Genomic DNA, 15,653 nt, shown 5'->3' with positions numbered 1-15,653 from the left:
ATTTAGGATAAAAAGTTACTTTATTAAATTTAGATATTCACTTTTCAATACACTATATATCAGCTTCCTTATTTCTTCTCTCTCCTTTATAATATTTAGGGAATGAAATCCATTCCCTAAATTTAGATAAATACTGTTTATAAATGTATAATTTAGGAAATGAATAAGGTAACTAATGTAAAGGTTTTTTAACTACTCTATCCAAAATTTAGGGTAAAAACTTTGAATAGGATATCTGATGTGGATGCTCTTAGGCAATGGCTAAGCAGAGAGGAATATATAAGCAATTTGTCAAGAGAGTCCACTTGTAATCCTTTAGTGTTAATACAAAAGGTTGTGAGCTTTTTCTTATACGTTGGACGTGTTCTTGTTGGTGCTAGTCATGTGCCTTTGTCTTGTGCATTTTCTTATACTTCAGTGGTGCATTTGTAAGCTGAATCAAGTGTGGTGTTTGGTCATTACATAGGAAATTTCTAAGACAGAAATTACCCTTGTGATAATTTTTTTTTGTTTTTGTTTTTTTCGTCTTATGTGCCAAAAGACGATTCGTTTGTTGGTAGTTTTGAGAGCATGAAAACTTAAACGAAGTAATTAACATAATAATGCGGAAACCATAAACACTCACATTGATCTCCCGAAGAATCGCAACCGAAGACGCCGGTCGATGAAGTCGCCGATGAACCGCCGGAGACGTCGCTGCTGCTGTCGCCGAGAAGATCACCACGCGGAACCTTCTCGGACTCTTCCACAAACCAAATTCCGTCCCTACGGATGTTCTCCCTTTGCTCACACGATCACCTCCACTGCTCTTCTACGCACCTCTGATCGCCAGAAGCTATCATTTACCTCTGATTGCCTTGGACGCCTCTTATAAGAAGGCTGAGGAAGACGAAGGGGAAAGGATGCCCCTTCGTCTCCCTGGCGTTTGCAGCAGCGAAAGGGACGAACCCTTTCGTCTGCCAACTGTAACGCCCAACATCTCCCACTCGTCCAAGTCAATCCATATGGTCACATAGACCAAGTTAGTCACATAGACTACAAGGTGATCAAGTCACGAAGACCGGAGCGAAATTAGTCACAAAGACCAAATAAGTCACAAAGACTTTATGAGGATTAAGTCACGAGGACCAGAGCAAAATTTAGTCACAAAGACCAAATAAGTCACGAAGACTTTATGAGGATCAAGTCACGAAGACCAGAGCAAAATTTAGTCACAAAGACCAAATATGTCACACAGACTTTATGAGAATCAAGTCACAAAGACCATATCAGAACATCCATTCCATACATTAGGGAAAATGGTTCGTGCGACAGCAAGCACAGTGAGCATTCAATTGCTAAGAAGATTGTCACACCTTACTTAGCTGCTCCATAGAACAAATCAGAGACATAAATGTCCATAGAATAAATCATAGACATAAATGGCTTGCCTTTACCCCAGATTAAATTATTTACATCATCATGAACATCTCTAATCCCTCATATTGACCATATGTCAAGAGCATGTTCAACACCTCCAATCAAACAAATTATTCACAATTACATTTTATGTGCTGAACTAAAAATGTAACCGGTACCAGTGAATAAATGTCGCAGATGTAAATCAATCTTAATCTTCCTTTTTAGCTAGAATCCATTCACTCTAATCAGTTGCTTTCCTAGTTATGCTCCATAGACCGAATCATCCATAGCCAATAGGAAACATGTTAAAGTAGCAGACACTGATCAGAACTTCAAGTAGACAGCTAAATAGTCACTTAGGGTAAAATCGAGATTAACTTATAATCTCAAGGGTCTCACATAGTAGAGAAGTAGGGATCCATTATCCTACAACCCTTCTTGTCGCCATAGCACATGTGGTATGAATCACATGCTACGATGTTATTCTCTTTACCAAAAAGAGCGCATGTTTTTCCCAATTTTAACATCGTACAAATTTCGATCTAGACATTCCCAATGTCTAATCCTGAATTCAACATATGAATTCTAATCTGGCTTCAAGCAGATTCAGTAAATGGTGGGTGCATTTACTCCAATCATTACACAAATGATCTCATCTTGACACAAATATCAAGACGACCTTAACTTATGGGTATGTCTCTATTCACAGCTATAAAAGCTGTCCCATAAGCAACGGTCTTACCTCTATTCGTACTTAACAAATAGATATGATTGTCCATGTGAGTGGACCAATCCCAATCTGCCAACATGCTTATCGAGACTTTTATTCGAATGTAACCAAGACATATACACTGAATAGATCATGAAAATTTTCATTTATCAAAATGTCTTTACAATTGTTACATTCTCCGAAGTCCCAAAGACTTCATATGCCCATGAAATGACTCTTTAGTCAATGGCTTAGTAAAAGGATCAGCAAGCATATTTCGTGTAGGGATGTACTCAAGAATAATCTTTTTCTTGTCAACAATATCCCTTACAAAATTATACTTAATTTCTATATGCTTGCCTTTGCTGTGATATTTGGGATCCTTGGAAAAAGCTATCGCAGCTTGATTGACAAGAAAATCGTAACAGGACTCCCACTATCCTCAGCAATCCTCGATGCTTAGAACCTTCTTAGCTAGATGACCTCTTGACAATTGCTGCACAAGCCACATATTCAGCTTCCATTGTCGACAAGGCTACACAAGCCTGCTTCTTGCTGTTCCATGAGATGACGCCATCATTCAGCAAGAAGACATAGCCAGATGTGGATTTTCTATCATCAAGGTCCCCTGCCCAATCTGCATCTGAGTAGCCACTTAGGCTCATATCTGATCCTTGGAAACAGAGGCAATAATCAGTTGTTCCTTTAAGATAACTGAATATTCTCTTCACCGCTTTCCAGTGTCTCGATCCTAGGCTTGACTGGAAACGACTAACTAAGCCAACAGCATAGCTTATATCGGGACGAGTACACAACATAGTGTACATCAAACTACCAATAGCACTGGCATATGGTTTCTTCTTCATTTCGGCTATTTCCTCAGGAGTCTTGAGATACATACTTTTGCTCAAGATAGTACCTTCCGCAATAGACATCTATTCAATGTTGCAATATGACATATTGAAGTGTTGTAGCATCTTAGTGATATAAGTTTCTTGAGACAAACCCAAAAGCCTCTTTGATCGGTCTCTAACGATCTTCACTCCTAAGATGTACTCTGCTTCTCCCATATCTATTATGTCAAATTGTGATGAAAGCCAACTTTTGACTTCTATCACACTCTTTATGTCACTTCCAGCTATTAGCATATCATCAACATATAATGATAAAATGACAAGCTTTCCTTTTTTCCTTTCTTAGGTAAACACAATGATCCTCATTGATCATTTTAAAACCATAAGATAATATTACTTCATTAAATCTTATGTTCCATTATCTTAACGCTTGCTTTAGTCCATATATAGACTTCCGAAATCTACATACTCTTTTCTCTTGGCCTTCAGCAACATAACCTTCTGGTTGTACCATATAGATTTCTTCGTCAAGATTACCATTAAGGAAAGCCGTTTTTACATCCATCTGATGTAATTCCATGTCATAGTGTGCTACTATAGCTAGGATGACACGTATTGACACAAACTTTACAACTGGGGAGAATGTCTCTTCAAAATCAATACCCTCCATTTGGGTATATCCTTTTGCAACTAATCGAGCTTTGTATCGATTAATCGATCCATCTGCTTTCCTCTTTACTTTGAGAATCCACTTATTCCCAATAGCCCTTCGGCCCGGAGGAAGATCGACTAAATCCCAAACTTGATTCTTTCTCATTGACTCCATTTCTTCATCCATTGCAACTTTCCATTCTTTTATAACTGAGCTGCTCAAAGCTTCCTCAACTGTTCGAGGTTCCTCATCGTCAACTGGGAGAACCATTAATGCCTCATTCTCAATATCATACCTTCTCCGAGGAATAATCTGACGACTACTTCTTCGAAGGTTAGACTATTGAGAAACTGACTCATTCAGTGGCAAATTACTCCCACTCGGTTGACTAGATTCAGACATCTCCTGATTTGTTGATAAAGGAACATTATCCTCCTCCTCTATCTCATATAGAGGAATTGTCTTATCAACTTCACCTCGTGTTGGGAACTCAATTTCTAGAAAAGTAGCATCTCTTGACTCTATCTCAGAGATGGTTTCATCTTGTCGCTCATCAATAAAAACATAACTCTTAGAGGTCTCAGAGTACCTTATAAAGATACACTTCTTACCTCTGGGTCCTAGTTTTCCATATTCGTGAGTCTTATCATGAACGTAGGCAGCTGACCCCCAAGGTCTCAGATTACTCAAATCCGGTTTTCTGCCTGTTTTACTGTGCTTCGAGAGAAAAACAAACTGTTCATACCTTTAATCGATTCATGAATCGATTCAGTACATATTTTTTTTCTCTTCGTCAAAAAAACACTGTTCGCGATTTTAATTTCTCTTCAATCGATTGCATAATCGATTCTATGAGTAATTTTTTTTCTCAATCGATTCATGAATCGATTCAGCAAGGCACTGTGCCATCAATTGAATCGATTCAATTCTTTATCAATTGATTCAAATATTTGAATCGATTGAACAATTGATTAAAACAAACAAAATACACACTGTTCATTATCTTCTTCGCGACAGAAGAAGAAAAACGCGAGTTTTTTCCGCGTCGATTTTCATGCTTTCAAATCTAAGCACGCTCTGATACCATTGTTGGTAGTTTTGAGAGCATGAAAACTTAAACGAAGTAATTAACATAATAATGCGGAAACCATAAACACTCACATTGATCTCCCGAAGAACCGCAACCGAAGACGCCGGTCGATGAAGTCGCCGATGAACCGCTGGAGACGTCGCTGCTGCTGTCGCCGAGAAGATCACCACACGGAACCTTCTCGGACTATTCCACAAACCAAATCCCGTCCCTACGGATGTTCTCTCTTTGCTCACACGATCACCTCCACTGCTCTTCTACGCACCTCTGATCGCCAGAAGCTGTCATTTACCTCTGAATGCCTTGGACGCCTCTTATAAGAAGGCTGAGGAAGACGAAGGGGAAAGGATGCCCCTTCGTCTCCCTGGCGTTTGCAGCAGCGAAAGGGACGAACCCTTTCGTCTGCCAAGTGTAACGCCCAACATCGTTCACCCCCAGCACCCGCCAACCTGTCCCTAGGCCAACGGGCGGGGCAATGTCGCAACTAGTGAGGTTGTTTTTTAGTCTAATGCTTCCATATAAGGGTGTCAATTTGGACAGATCAAACCAATTTTTGTTTTAATCTAAATCCGAATTCGTTCCAAACTTGAATTCAATCCGAAAACTCTAAACCTGAACCCAAATCGGACCAACCCCAACCCGACCTGAATAACCCGAAAAGCCTGATTCAAAATGTCTTTCTTTTTACTATTTTTCTACCATTCTTTACTTTTATCTTAATATTCCATCATTATCATACTAATATTGATATTAATATAAATAAAAATATCTTAATTTTTAAAATAAAATTTGATTTAATTCTAAAAAAATCCTACTAAATCTTAAATTCGGATCAATCTGAACCTGACCTGAATCAAACCTGAACCCAATCCGAAATTTTTTAACTTGAAACCCTTCAACCCGAATCTGGTCTAAATACAAAAATTTTCAATCCAAATCTAATTCTTTTTAGATCGATTTTGATTGAATCGTCAGATGAGATTCATTTTTTGACACTCTTACTTTCATACGTCAGGGGATCTCATCAGCCTGACTAATACCCACATATGTGCTTTGAATCGCAAGCGACCCAATGTATGAGTCCCAACATTTTGAAGGACACCTTCAGTCTAAAGAAATTTAGTTCAACTTTAATACAAAATACGGTAGTAAAAGGTGAAACCCGTCATCCCAGCGGATCCACACGATCGACCCCATGACTATCTATTAGGAGATAAATCGAAAAATTATAATTGACTAATACAAAGAAGAACTTTTTTTTTCTTCAATTTTACTAAGATTCAAATCCTTATCTATAATAAAAATTCTATTCCGCACTAGCTAACTCAACGTGGGAAGGAATTAAATTGACTATTTTCAAATGGGTCATTTACTAAATTTGGAATCTTTGGAGAGTCTTCTGACGGAATGAAATTTTCGGTTAAAAGTATTAATAGTTGCCCTAAGCCCCTGACCTTTTAATCTCCATCTGCATCTTCCTCTCGTCGCCGCCGCACTCGCAGTCCTCTTCGCCGTCGACCGTCGTCGTCTCCCCCCTCTCTTTCACTCGTCGCAAAGATGGGTACAGCGGACGGTGAGGCAAATACCCTCAACCTGTTCCTATCTATCGGATTGGATAAACGGACGGCGGAGAATGTTCTCGTCAACCAAAAGGTCACCGCGAATCTTACCGCCGTGATCAAGGAGGTGATTTATTCTCGATTTACACACTCGCGTTCTGCTGCATGCAGTTGTTTAATCATGATTGTTCGGATTTATTCCGTATTTTGTTTGTTGAGAAATTTGTAATCGAGTAAGTTACTAATTTTGTGCCCTTCATTGCAGGCTGGTGTTGATGGATGCAGCAAGACAATCGGAAACCTTCTTTACATGGTATTTCTTCTCTTGTTAATTCTGGGGAGTGATTCTGCAGATGTAGAGCACCTGTTGACTGAATTTTGGACTGTGTTGGTGCACGAGATAGGTTGCGACGAAGTACCCAGCTAACGCACTAATTCATCGGCCCAGCCTTATCCAGTATATAGTTTCGTCAAAGGTAATGCTCTTTAGCTTTATCGCTTGGCAGTTCATTCTCTAGTGTGAATTATGGATTGAAAGGCCGGATATACTTGATATATCGATGATCTTGGAAGGCAAATTTTGATAACTTTAGTTGATGACTTGATTCATTGTAATTATTTGAGCAAACATCTCACTCATATGAGAGAAAGATCATTTCTACTTTTTTTTTCCCCAGATTAAGAACCAAGCTCAGCTAGATGCAGCTTTAGCATTTTTAAGTACCGTCGGACCTGAACCCTTCAATTTGAATGAATTTGAAGAAGTTTGTGGTGTAGGTAAGATTGTTATTATTGCTATTACCTCTAATGATGTCTATTGTGGTGTTGTCTAAAGGCTTGAGAAGCTGCCAAAGGTAGGTTGTTATTCTACATTTAGACAATCTTAAAAGAGTTCAACATAAAGCTGCCTTGTTTGATAATATCTGGCTATCTGCAACTGAAAATGGAAAAAGTTATTTTTGTTGTATGCTTCATCCTCTTTCTGTTTCAATACCTAACTCAGGTCATCTAATCAAATGGTTTTATGTTTCAACCCCTCTCCACTTTGAATTTAGCATTATACAAAAACTAATCTCGCCTACTAAATGTGAATATCTAACTAATAGTTTCCACATCTTTATCACATATTTTTCTTATTTCTTATTTTTCTTTTTATTGGTTTAGAAAGGGATTCCTACTATCAAATTTCTAGAAGGTATAGTAAACTGAAATCTATGTCAACCTTAATATTATAAAATGAACATTTTTGTTAGCGATGTCTTACTAATATATTTCTAGAAAGAGATTCCTAATATCTTGCTCAGATGGCCATCAATGATGTGCTGTTTTGCTAAATATAATATGGATCAATGAGGTTCTGTTGGTTAGTGTTGTAAAGATTCCTTTCCGGTGCTTATTTCCACTTGGCCGTTCCTAGTATTCTATGCCTACAAACTTAATTTTAACTGTCGTCACCTCCTAGTTTTTTTTCGAAGGTTTAAATGCCTCACTCTCCAGATTTCTTGACCCCATTTCCTCCTAATTTCTCAACTGAAATGATATTGCATTGCGACCTGACTAATAATGATAGTCTCAGTTCTTACATTCTTGAAATTATTTTGTTATGATGCAAATTATGATCTGAGAGATGAAATCACTGTATATTTTTCTTATCACGATTTACAATTTTACATGCTTGATAACACTCTCTTTCTTATGGATAAGTTTATTAAGTAAACACTTGGATTGAGTTAAACTGATATTCAGTTGTTTGTTTGACTTAAAGTTAAAGTGTTGAAAGAGTAGTTATTCTTTTAAGATATATTTGTTCTTTTTTTTGCCAAATAAGCATTCTTATACTAACTGAAAATCGAGGGTTAGAAACATAGGTAATTTTAAGATGCTTTAGTTCTTTTCAAAACTATCAAAATATGCATACCAACTGACAGGTTAAAAAGTTGATAAAGTAGTTCTTTCATCTTTTATAGTTCCCGTTGGCACAATGCCACAAACGACATATCCACAACTCCACGCATTCAATATATATTTTTTGGTTGTCTTTTTTTAATCAGTATTTCCATTACTTAAAACTTTAAGAATATCTTTTCTCATACTGTATGTTTTTGCTACTGTTTCTTTATGAATACCTAGCTTGGTTTAGTCCGTGTTATAACTTCTGGTGGGAGTAAAAAATTCAGTTTCTAAAATTGCTGTATGATTATTGCAGGAGTAGATGTTTCAATTGAAGAGATTGAGTCATCTGTTAATACTGTTCTTGAAGAAAATATGAATGCCATATTAGAACAGCGTTACCATTTTAATGGTTTGTTCTTTTTCCATCTTAGCCCTTTTTTCCTTCTAGTGGTAACCTCCTACAATTGTTTTTTTAATGATTTAGAAAGGTATACAAACTGATCAAATCAGATCAATGCATGATTGTCATAAAATCCTTTGTTATGAAGTGCTGATTTTTACTTTATGCATCTCTCGCAATGTTATTTTGATTTCCATTGGATTAGCTAAACCTATATTTTTATCACCATTAATCTATATGGAAGGGTATAATTTTTGTAATACCCATTATTTTAATCCCTTTAATTGGATTTTGTAGTTTTGATCTTCCTTTAACCTTCCACCGTCAACTTGAATTGTTTCAGCTTTATAATTAGTTAAAATTTCTGGGTAAGACATTTAAACCTAGTTAAAAGGTGGAAGGTTTGGGATCATTGAACACCCTCTGCAGTTGAAGTATAGGCATATGGAATCATGGGATTATAGCCTTTTTAGGTGTACAAAGGGTCTTGAGAGAGATGGATAATTTGTGGCATTTGCTGCAGAAGGATTTAGGCGCATTATAAATTGAAATGCAAACAGTCTGTGGCAATATATGCTTATTTCATTTGTCTGGTCGTGGTACTAGGCTACTTTAAGCATGAAGCACAATTAGATTTTAACACTTCAAATAAACCATTGTTCATATATACTTTTTTGCACTACCATTTCATGCAGTTTCATTTTGAAAGTTATCTTCTCAAATTGTTCCTGTGTTCATTATAATTTTTCATGTTTGTTTGCTTCTTGTTTTAAACCAGTTGGCAATCTATGTGGGCAAGTCAGAAAATGTCACCCATGGGCTGATGCTAAAATCGTGAAGGTATTGTAATCAATAGTGCACAAGTAACTAGCAAACATTTTTTTTTTTACCATTTACCATTTACCATTTACCATTGTAACTTTTCTTACTTCCAACTTGATAAATTAATAGGAGTTGATTGATGCGAAGCTTTGTGTGATTCTTGGTGAGAGGACAGCCGATGATGATAAAAAACCTCTGAAAAAGAAGAAGGAAAAGCCTGTTAAAGTTGTGGTAAGACGGTTAATAGCTTCTTAAAAACTGCATTTGTGGTCCCTCATGGATTTTCATAGCTATGTGCATGCATTTTTAGGAAAAAGCAAATGATGCAATTGCATGTATTCCAAGTGTGGAGGAAGAAGTGAATCCATACTCGATATTTCCAGAACCTGCAGAAAACTTTAAGGTAATTTCCTTAATTTATTTGATTACCTGTCAGCATTATATCTATTACTTCTGATCTAATATCTTGAATCAATATCTAGTTCTATTTTCTCAGCTTAGCTGTTTATCTGGATCAATTTGTTATCTACACATGATTGTTTAAGTTTTGCTTTATCACACACTGCATTAATATATATTTTTCCTTTTAATTTATTCCTACTTGAAAGGCGATGACTATGCCCCTTTTTTACCTGATTTGAATAGTACTAGTTAGAAGTGGACTTGATTTGAAATGACTATGTCCCTTTTCAAGTTTTGCATTATGACTTGTGCATTTTGGCTAGAATTTATGGTCTATGCTTCTTTCAGATCATCCTATTTTATCATAGTAAACAAACTCAAGAATCAACAGTACTTTAGGTGGAAGTTGAAAGAGCTGCCCAAAAGCTTAACTTCTTTATTTTACATTTTGCTTTGGAAGCATGATAAGGTCTCTATGACTAATTTTGTTTTGGAATATCTCAGGTTCACACAGAGATATTTTTCAGTAATGGAGATATCTGGAGAGCTCATAATCCGAGGGAGATCCTGGAAAAACATCTTAAGTTTACTGGTGGGAAAGTTTTCACCCGCTTCCCTCCTGAGCCTAATGGTTACCTACATATCGGTCATGCTAAGGTAGAACAATTTTGCTTACTAGGGTATTTTTGGTGTCCTTTTGTAGTTAACTTTTCATCTATGTATTACATCTTCAGGCAATGTTTATTGATTTTGGTTTAGCAAAAGAAAGAGGAGGATCATGTTACTTGAGGTGAGAAGAGTATTTCTATTCTCCATTTTTACTTATTGTTAAATATGACCTTGCTTTGCTGCTTCTGCAGTTAAAGTAACGATTATTGTTCTGATCAATTTCTAGGTATAAATTGTGTCAATTTTGTATGGGGGTTGTTTATTTTCTCTGCAGGTTAAAATTTGATCAGTTTGTAAATAAAACACTAATTATTTGTATGTGGTAATTTAACAAATTGAGGTCTGCACTGGAATAGTATCCAGAATTGTTTATTCTACTATTAAATGTAGATCTTATGTGCATGGATCCTTAACTCACCATGGTAGTTTTGCTTGCGGCTGTGCCTTCCAGGTTTGATGATACAAATCCTGAAGCTGAAAAGAAAGAATACATAGATCATATCCAAGAAATAGTACAATGGATGGGTTGGCAGCCTTTCAAAGTTGGTATTTAGTTTCTGTTCTTATGCTTCTCAATATCAACTTAATAGTATTTGTTTTAGGTTACCCACACCAGTGATTACTTTCAAGAGTTGTATGATCTAGCAGTGGAATTGATACGCAGAGGCCTAGCATATGTTGATCATCAGGTATCTTGTATATTTGTCGCAATTCTGTTTTTAGGAGTCATCAATATGTCTGCAGATTGCTAAGGGGGCGTTTGGTACGCGCGTTATCCATTTTCATTTTCTGGAAAACGCACGTTTTCTGAAAAATGGTGTTTGGTTTGCGTTTTCCGCGTGCGTTTTCTAAAAAATTGGCTATCGTTTTCTAGAAAAACAGAGAATGACAAAAAGTCGTTTTCTGTTTTCTAGAAAACGCGCATTTTCCAGAAAATGAAAATGAAAACGGTGCAAACCAAACGCACCCTAATTTTGTTAGTGAAGAAGTATAATATTGTTACTGAAGGTGTGTAATATTTCTTGTTAAATCGGTCATGGAGGGAGTAGATAAATATGTACAAAAGATTGCTAATTTTGCTATCTTTCTCTCCAGACCCCTGAAGAAGTAAAGGAGTATAGAGAGAAAAAAATGAACAGCCCATGGAGGGATAGACCTATTGCAGAATCATTGAAGTTGTTTGAAGACATGAGAAGAGGTTTGATTGAAGAGGGCAAGGCTACACTCAGACTGAAGCAAGATATGCAGAGTGATAACAAGAATATGTATGATTTGATAGCATACCGCATTAAGGTAGGATGTTTTCTCTTAAACACTGATATATTGAGACTTTTAATACCTGATTTGTATTCTGCAAATTCTGTACAGTTTGCTCACCATCCTCAAGCAGGTGACAAGTGGTGTATATATCCTAGTTACGATTATTCTCATTGCATAGTGGATTCACTGGAAAATGTTACACATTCAGTAAGTGGTCCTACAATCTGTTCAGACTTACTGCAACAAGGTTTACTGTATCTGTAATTAGTAGATCATAAATGCATTGCCATTCATTGGTTTTTCCGGTTCTTTCCTGTTTTTACAGATTATGTGAATAAATATGTACAGAGGTCCTTTTTAATCTAAAATACTTTTTTAATCTAAAATACTGGATATTCAACTTGTCGTAGCTTATGTGTTTGTATTAAACATTTTTCTGTTAAATTACATTTTAAGTTCAAAGTAAGTAGCCTTCCTCATTGGCTCTATTTCTGGTAAATTCATTTGTCTATGGAATTTGTACTCTATTGCGCCAGTTTATTCCATGTGGATTTTTCACTGTTTCTTTCTATTATTGTGTTCCAAATCTCTCACTAGGTTGGGAATATTAGTAAATTATGTAAAAAAAATTAAAAGAGTAACCATTGACATCTGGTCTAAGTAGTGAAGTTGTATTCTTTAGGCTAGCTTTATTTTATGTCCTACAGTCGTAAATCCTTTGATATCTTACGACTTTTGATGTTGAAATTTTCCTCTTCTTCTGTAGCTTTGTACACTTGAGTTTGAGATCCGCCGACCTTCATACTACTGGTTACTGCTTGCTTTAGACCTTTACCAACCATACGTATGGGAGTACTCACGTTTAAATATTTCAAATACTGTCATGTCCAAACGGAAGGTATGTTGTTTTACTGTCCTTGATGATTTGCACATGTGATCTATTTTATGATCGATTTTAATTTCCCCATCTATGGATCATCCTATTGCAGTTAAACCGACTGGTAACAGAAAAGTGGGTGGATGGATGGGATGATCCTCGTCTAATGACATTAGCTGGGTTGCGACGTCGAGGAGTTTCTTCAACAGCAATTAATTCTTTTATCAGAGGAATTGGAATTACTAGAAGGTTTGAATATTTGATTCTTTACTATATTAGTTTGGCTGTTTTTGCTGTTTGTCTCCATTTTTAAATCTGACACAACTTTTAAATAGACAAATCTTTTCCTTGATTTTTTTTTGTTTTTTCTACATGTTAGATAATGTATAGCGAAGTATATATGAATTTGGTATGTTATAAAAGGATGCAACTGTCCTGTAATTTCTTTAATCTTTGTATATTATAGTGATTTCTAACTTCAAACTTGATGCACAGTTGTTGGAATCATTTCTTAGGTTGGACTGATCCTGAAATCCCCCCTGCATTTTGCATTTTAATGTTTGCATGCTATCATGCACCATGCATCTGTATAGCTGATAGTACATACTAATAAATAGTTTATCCTGTTAAGTCTATCCATTTACTTGTCTATTCTGATTCATTTGAGACAAATTAAATTCCATTCATAGTTATTTATGCGTTGCTATTCTACCTTTTGTGATAGTTTTGTTTTTCCCTTTGAGCATAGGTTGTCAGATTGAAAACTTACTGATTCCCTTTGATGGGTGTTAAACTGCATTTCAAGTTTCATCAACTGACCATTCCATTATTTGAAGCTTTATGTTGTTGCTCTTGTATTTTTGCATCTGACCTTCTAACAAATGTGGCAACTGGTATCTGACCTTCTAACAAAGCAACCATAAGTGGATGTCTGCTGAGACAGTTGTCAGATGCAATTTTTTACTAATAATGTTGCAAGTTTAGCCTATATTTCCATGATAATCAACTAAAAGTTAAGTTTTTGATGGCCTAGCAAATTCTAGGAAAATTGTGGTTCACAAACTATTTGTTTTCTGACATGTAGTTACTCTCTAAACCTTACTATACAGTGATAATAGTATGATACGTGTTGATCGCCTTGAACACGACATTAGAGAAGAACTCAACAAAACTGCACCAAGGACCATGGTGATTTTACATCCTCTAAAGGTATGTCAGTTCTATCACCAGATTTTTTTTTTTGTATGCTATATTGTTAGTTCTTAGGTTGGAATCTTTACTGCAGGTGGTTATCACAAATCTTGATGCTGGTTCAGTTATAGATCTTGATGCAAAGATGTGGCCTGAAGCTCCATCAGACGATTCTTCTTCATACTACAAGGTATATCATTATTTATCTTGGGTGTGTTTCTGAAGACAGTCAGCATCACACATTAATTAATTTGCTTTGAAATTCATATTTGTTCCAGTTTGACGTTGCATTATTATGCTTCCCCTTCATATTTGTCATTCTTCAAGAACCCATTTAAAGTGGATGCTCTCATAACAGGTTCCCTTTACAAACATCATTTATATAGAGCAATCAGATTTTCGTCTCAAGGATTCGAAAGATTACTATGGGCTTGCACCTGGCAAATCTGTCCTCCTCAGGCAAGTTATATTGTAGGAAAATAAAATTTTAAACTGTGCACTCTTGCTAAATGTATATGAATTTTAAATTGCAGATATGCATTCCCTATAAAGTGCACAGAAGTAATATATGGGGATAACGACACTATCCTTGAGATTCACGCTGAGTATGATCCTTCAAAAAAAACAAAGCCAAAGGTTTACTAACGTTCTCTGACTGTTGTTAAACTAGCTTATGAGATCTTTAACTTGAATTATGATGTTTAAATTGACTGAGTTTCTTTACACTGAATGTAGGGTGTTCTTCATTGGGTTGCTCAACCTTCCCCTGGCGTTGAACCCATCAAGGTGGAGGTCAGGATGTTTGAGAAATTATTCCTATCAGAGGTTAGTCTTTCTTATTTAATTGAGCTTGCTTTCTTGACTTTTTTTTTTGCAATAGATTAGCTCATCACTCTATTACTCGTGAACTTTTAGAATCCTGCTGAGTTGGAGGATTGGTTAGCAGATCTAAATCCATGTTCCAAGGAGTTAATTCCTGAAGCATATGCCGTCCCCTCTCTTGCCAGTGCTGTGTTGGGCGACAAGTTCCAGTTTGAGAGACTTGGTATGATCATCTCCATATGCTACTCTACTCATCTTATGTTTGCATTCCACATACCATTCGACATGATAGCCACATATGAAACCCCCACTGCTCTGCTGCCTATAGGTTGCATCTTATTCTTTTCATTTCTTTCATCTTTGCATTTTACAAGTTTTCATGGATTTGAACGAAAAAAAGGCTTGATGTCCCTGGCAAAAACAGATGCTTTAACTAGTAGTCAGATACAAACAATCGCCATCTCATTTTAGTTTTGTTTGGAATTATATCCTTTTTTTTCTTTCTCAGGCTACTTTGCTGTTGATACGGACTCTTCACCAGATAAGCTGGTGTTCAACAGAACCATCACCCTCAGGGATTCATATTCCAAGTCTGGAAGCAAGTAAATCTCGCTTTGACCTAAATTAAAGCATATTGACCTGAAAGCCGCACAAGAATCGATTGATTTAGTGTTAGCTCTTTTGGAGGGGAAAAAAAACATAAATCAGTTGCAAGATCTGTATTTAGTTATTTTCATTTCGTCGTGTAAATGTACTTGTAAGGGAATACAAACATAATGCTCAACTTATTTATACTGTTTATTGCCATTCACAAAGATTTATCAGGCTAATGATGGCCCATTACAACAGATCTGGTTGCACACCGGTAATTCTGTTAGTTTTTCATCTCAATGTATTTCATGTTTTGGGAGGAGTAAACTTGTGTTCCGTGAGCATGTTTTGTGTATTGATGACCAAATTGCATAGGTCAAAAGGGTGAACAGGATTCGACATCTGTTAATAAGTCAAATAAATCACTAGTCTTTTTGGTTAGAAAAATCAGACAAATAAAA

General features: G+C 36.2%; 1 protein-coding gene across 1 annotated transcript; it reads left to right on the top strand.

Annotated features, from left to right (window-relative positions):
* The first annotated feature begins 6,146 nt into the window (after nucleotides 1-6,146).
* On the top strand, nucleotides 6,147-15,408 carry LOC121976855 (glutamine--tRNA ligase-like). Its single transcript, XM_042529243.1, has 23 exons — nucleotides 6,147-6,392; nucleotides 6,531-6,578; nucleotides 6,670-6,741; nucleotides 6,943-7,042; nucleotides 8,472-8,567; nucleotides 9,337-9,398; nucleotides 9,510-9,611; nucleotides 9,691-9,783; nucleotides 10,287-10,439; nucleotides 10,517-10,572; nucleotides 10,903-10,993; nucleotides 11,054-11,140; nucleotides 11,547-11,744; nucleotides 11,820-11,918; nucleotides 12,478-12,609; nucleotides 12,701-12,837; nucleotides 13,698-13,797; nucleotides 13,874-13,969; nucleotides 14,138-14,238; nucleotides 14,313-14,415; nucleotides 14,515-14,604; nucleotides 14,695-14,824; nucleotides 15,110-15,408. The coding sequence occupies exons 1-23, from the start codon at nucleotides 6,264-6,266 to the stop codon at nucleotides 15,205-15,207; spliced, it is 2,373 nt and encodes a 790-aa protein (XP_042385177.1). The 5' UTR covers nucleotides 6,147-6,263; the 3' UTR covers nucleotides 15,208-15,408.
* The last annotated feature ends 245 nt before the right edge of the window (nucleotides 15,409-15,653 follow it).

Source organism: Zingiber officinale, chromosome 1B (genome assembly GCF_018446385.1).
Source record: "Zingiber officinale cultivar Zhangliang chromosome 1B, Zo_v1.1, whole genome shotgun sequence".
In the NCBI taxonomy this organism is placed as follows: Eukaryota; Viridiplantae; Streptophyta; class Magnoliopsida; order Zingiberales; family Zingiberaceae; genus Zingiber; species Zingiber officinale.
This window is presented reverse-complemented; position numbering and strand designations above follow the sequence as displayed.

What these genes read in the sequence shown, in the direction of transcription:
- LOC121976855 (XM_042529243.1), top strand. Translation starts at nt 6,264, where the DNA reads ATGGGTACAGCGGACGGTGAGGCAAATACCCTCAACCTGTTCCTATCT. An exon ending in TGATAGCATACCGCATTAAG is followed by an intron (nt 11,745 to 11,819) that starts GTAGGATGTTTT and finishes AATTCTGTACAG; the next exon opens with TTTGCTCACCATCCTCAAGC. An exon ending in ATTCTTCTTCATACTACAAG is followed by an intron (nt 13,970 to 14,137) that starts GTATATCATTAT and finishes CTCTCATAACAG; the next exon opens with GTTCCCTTTACAAACATCAT.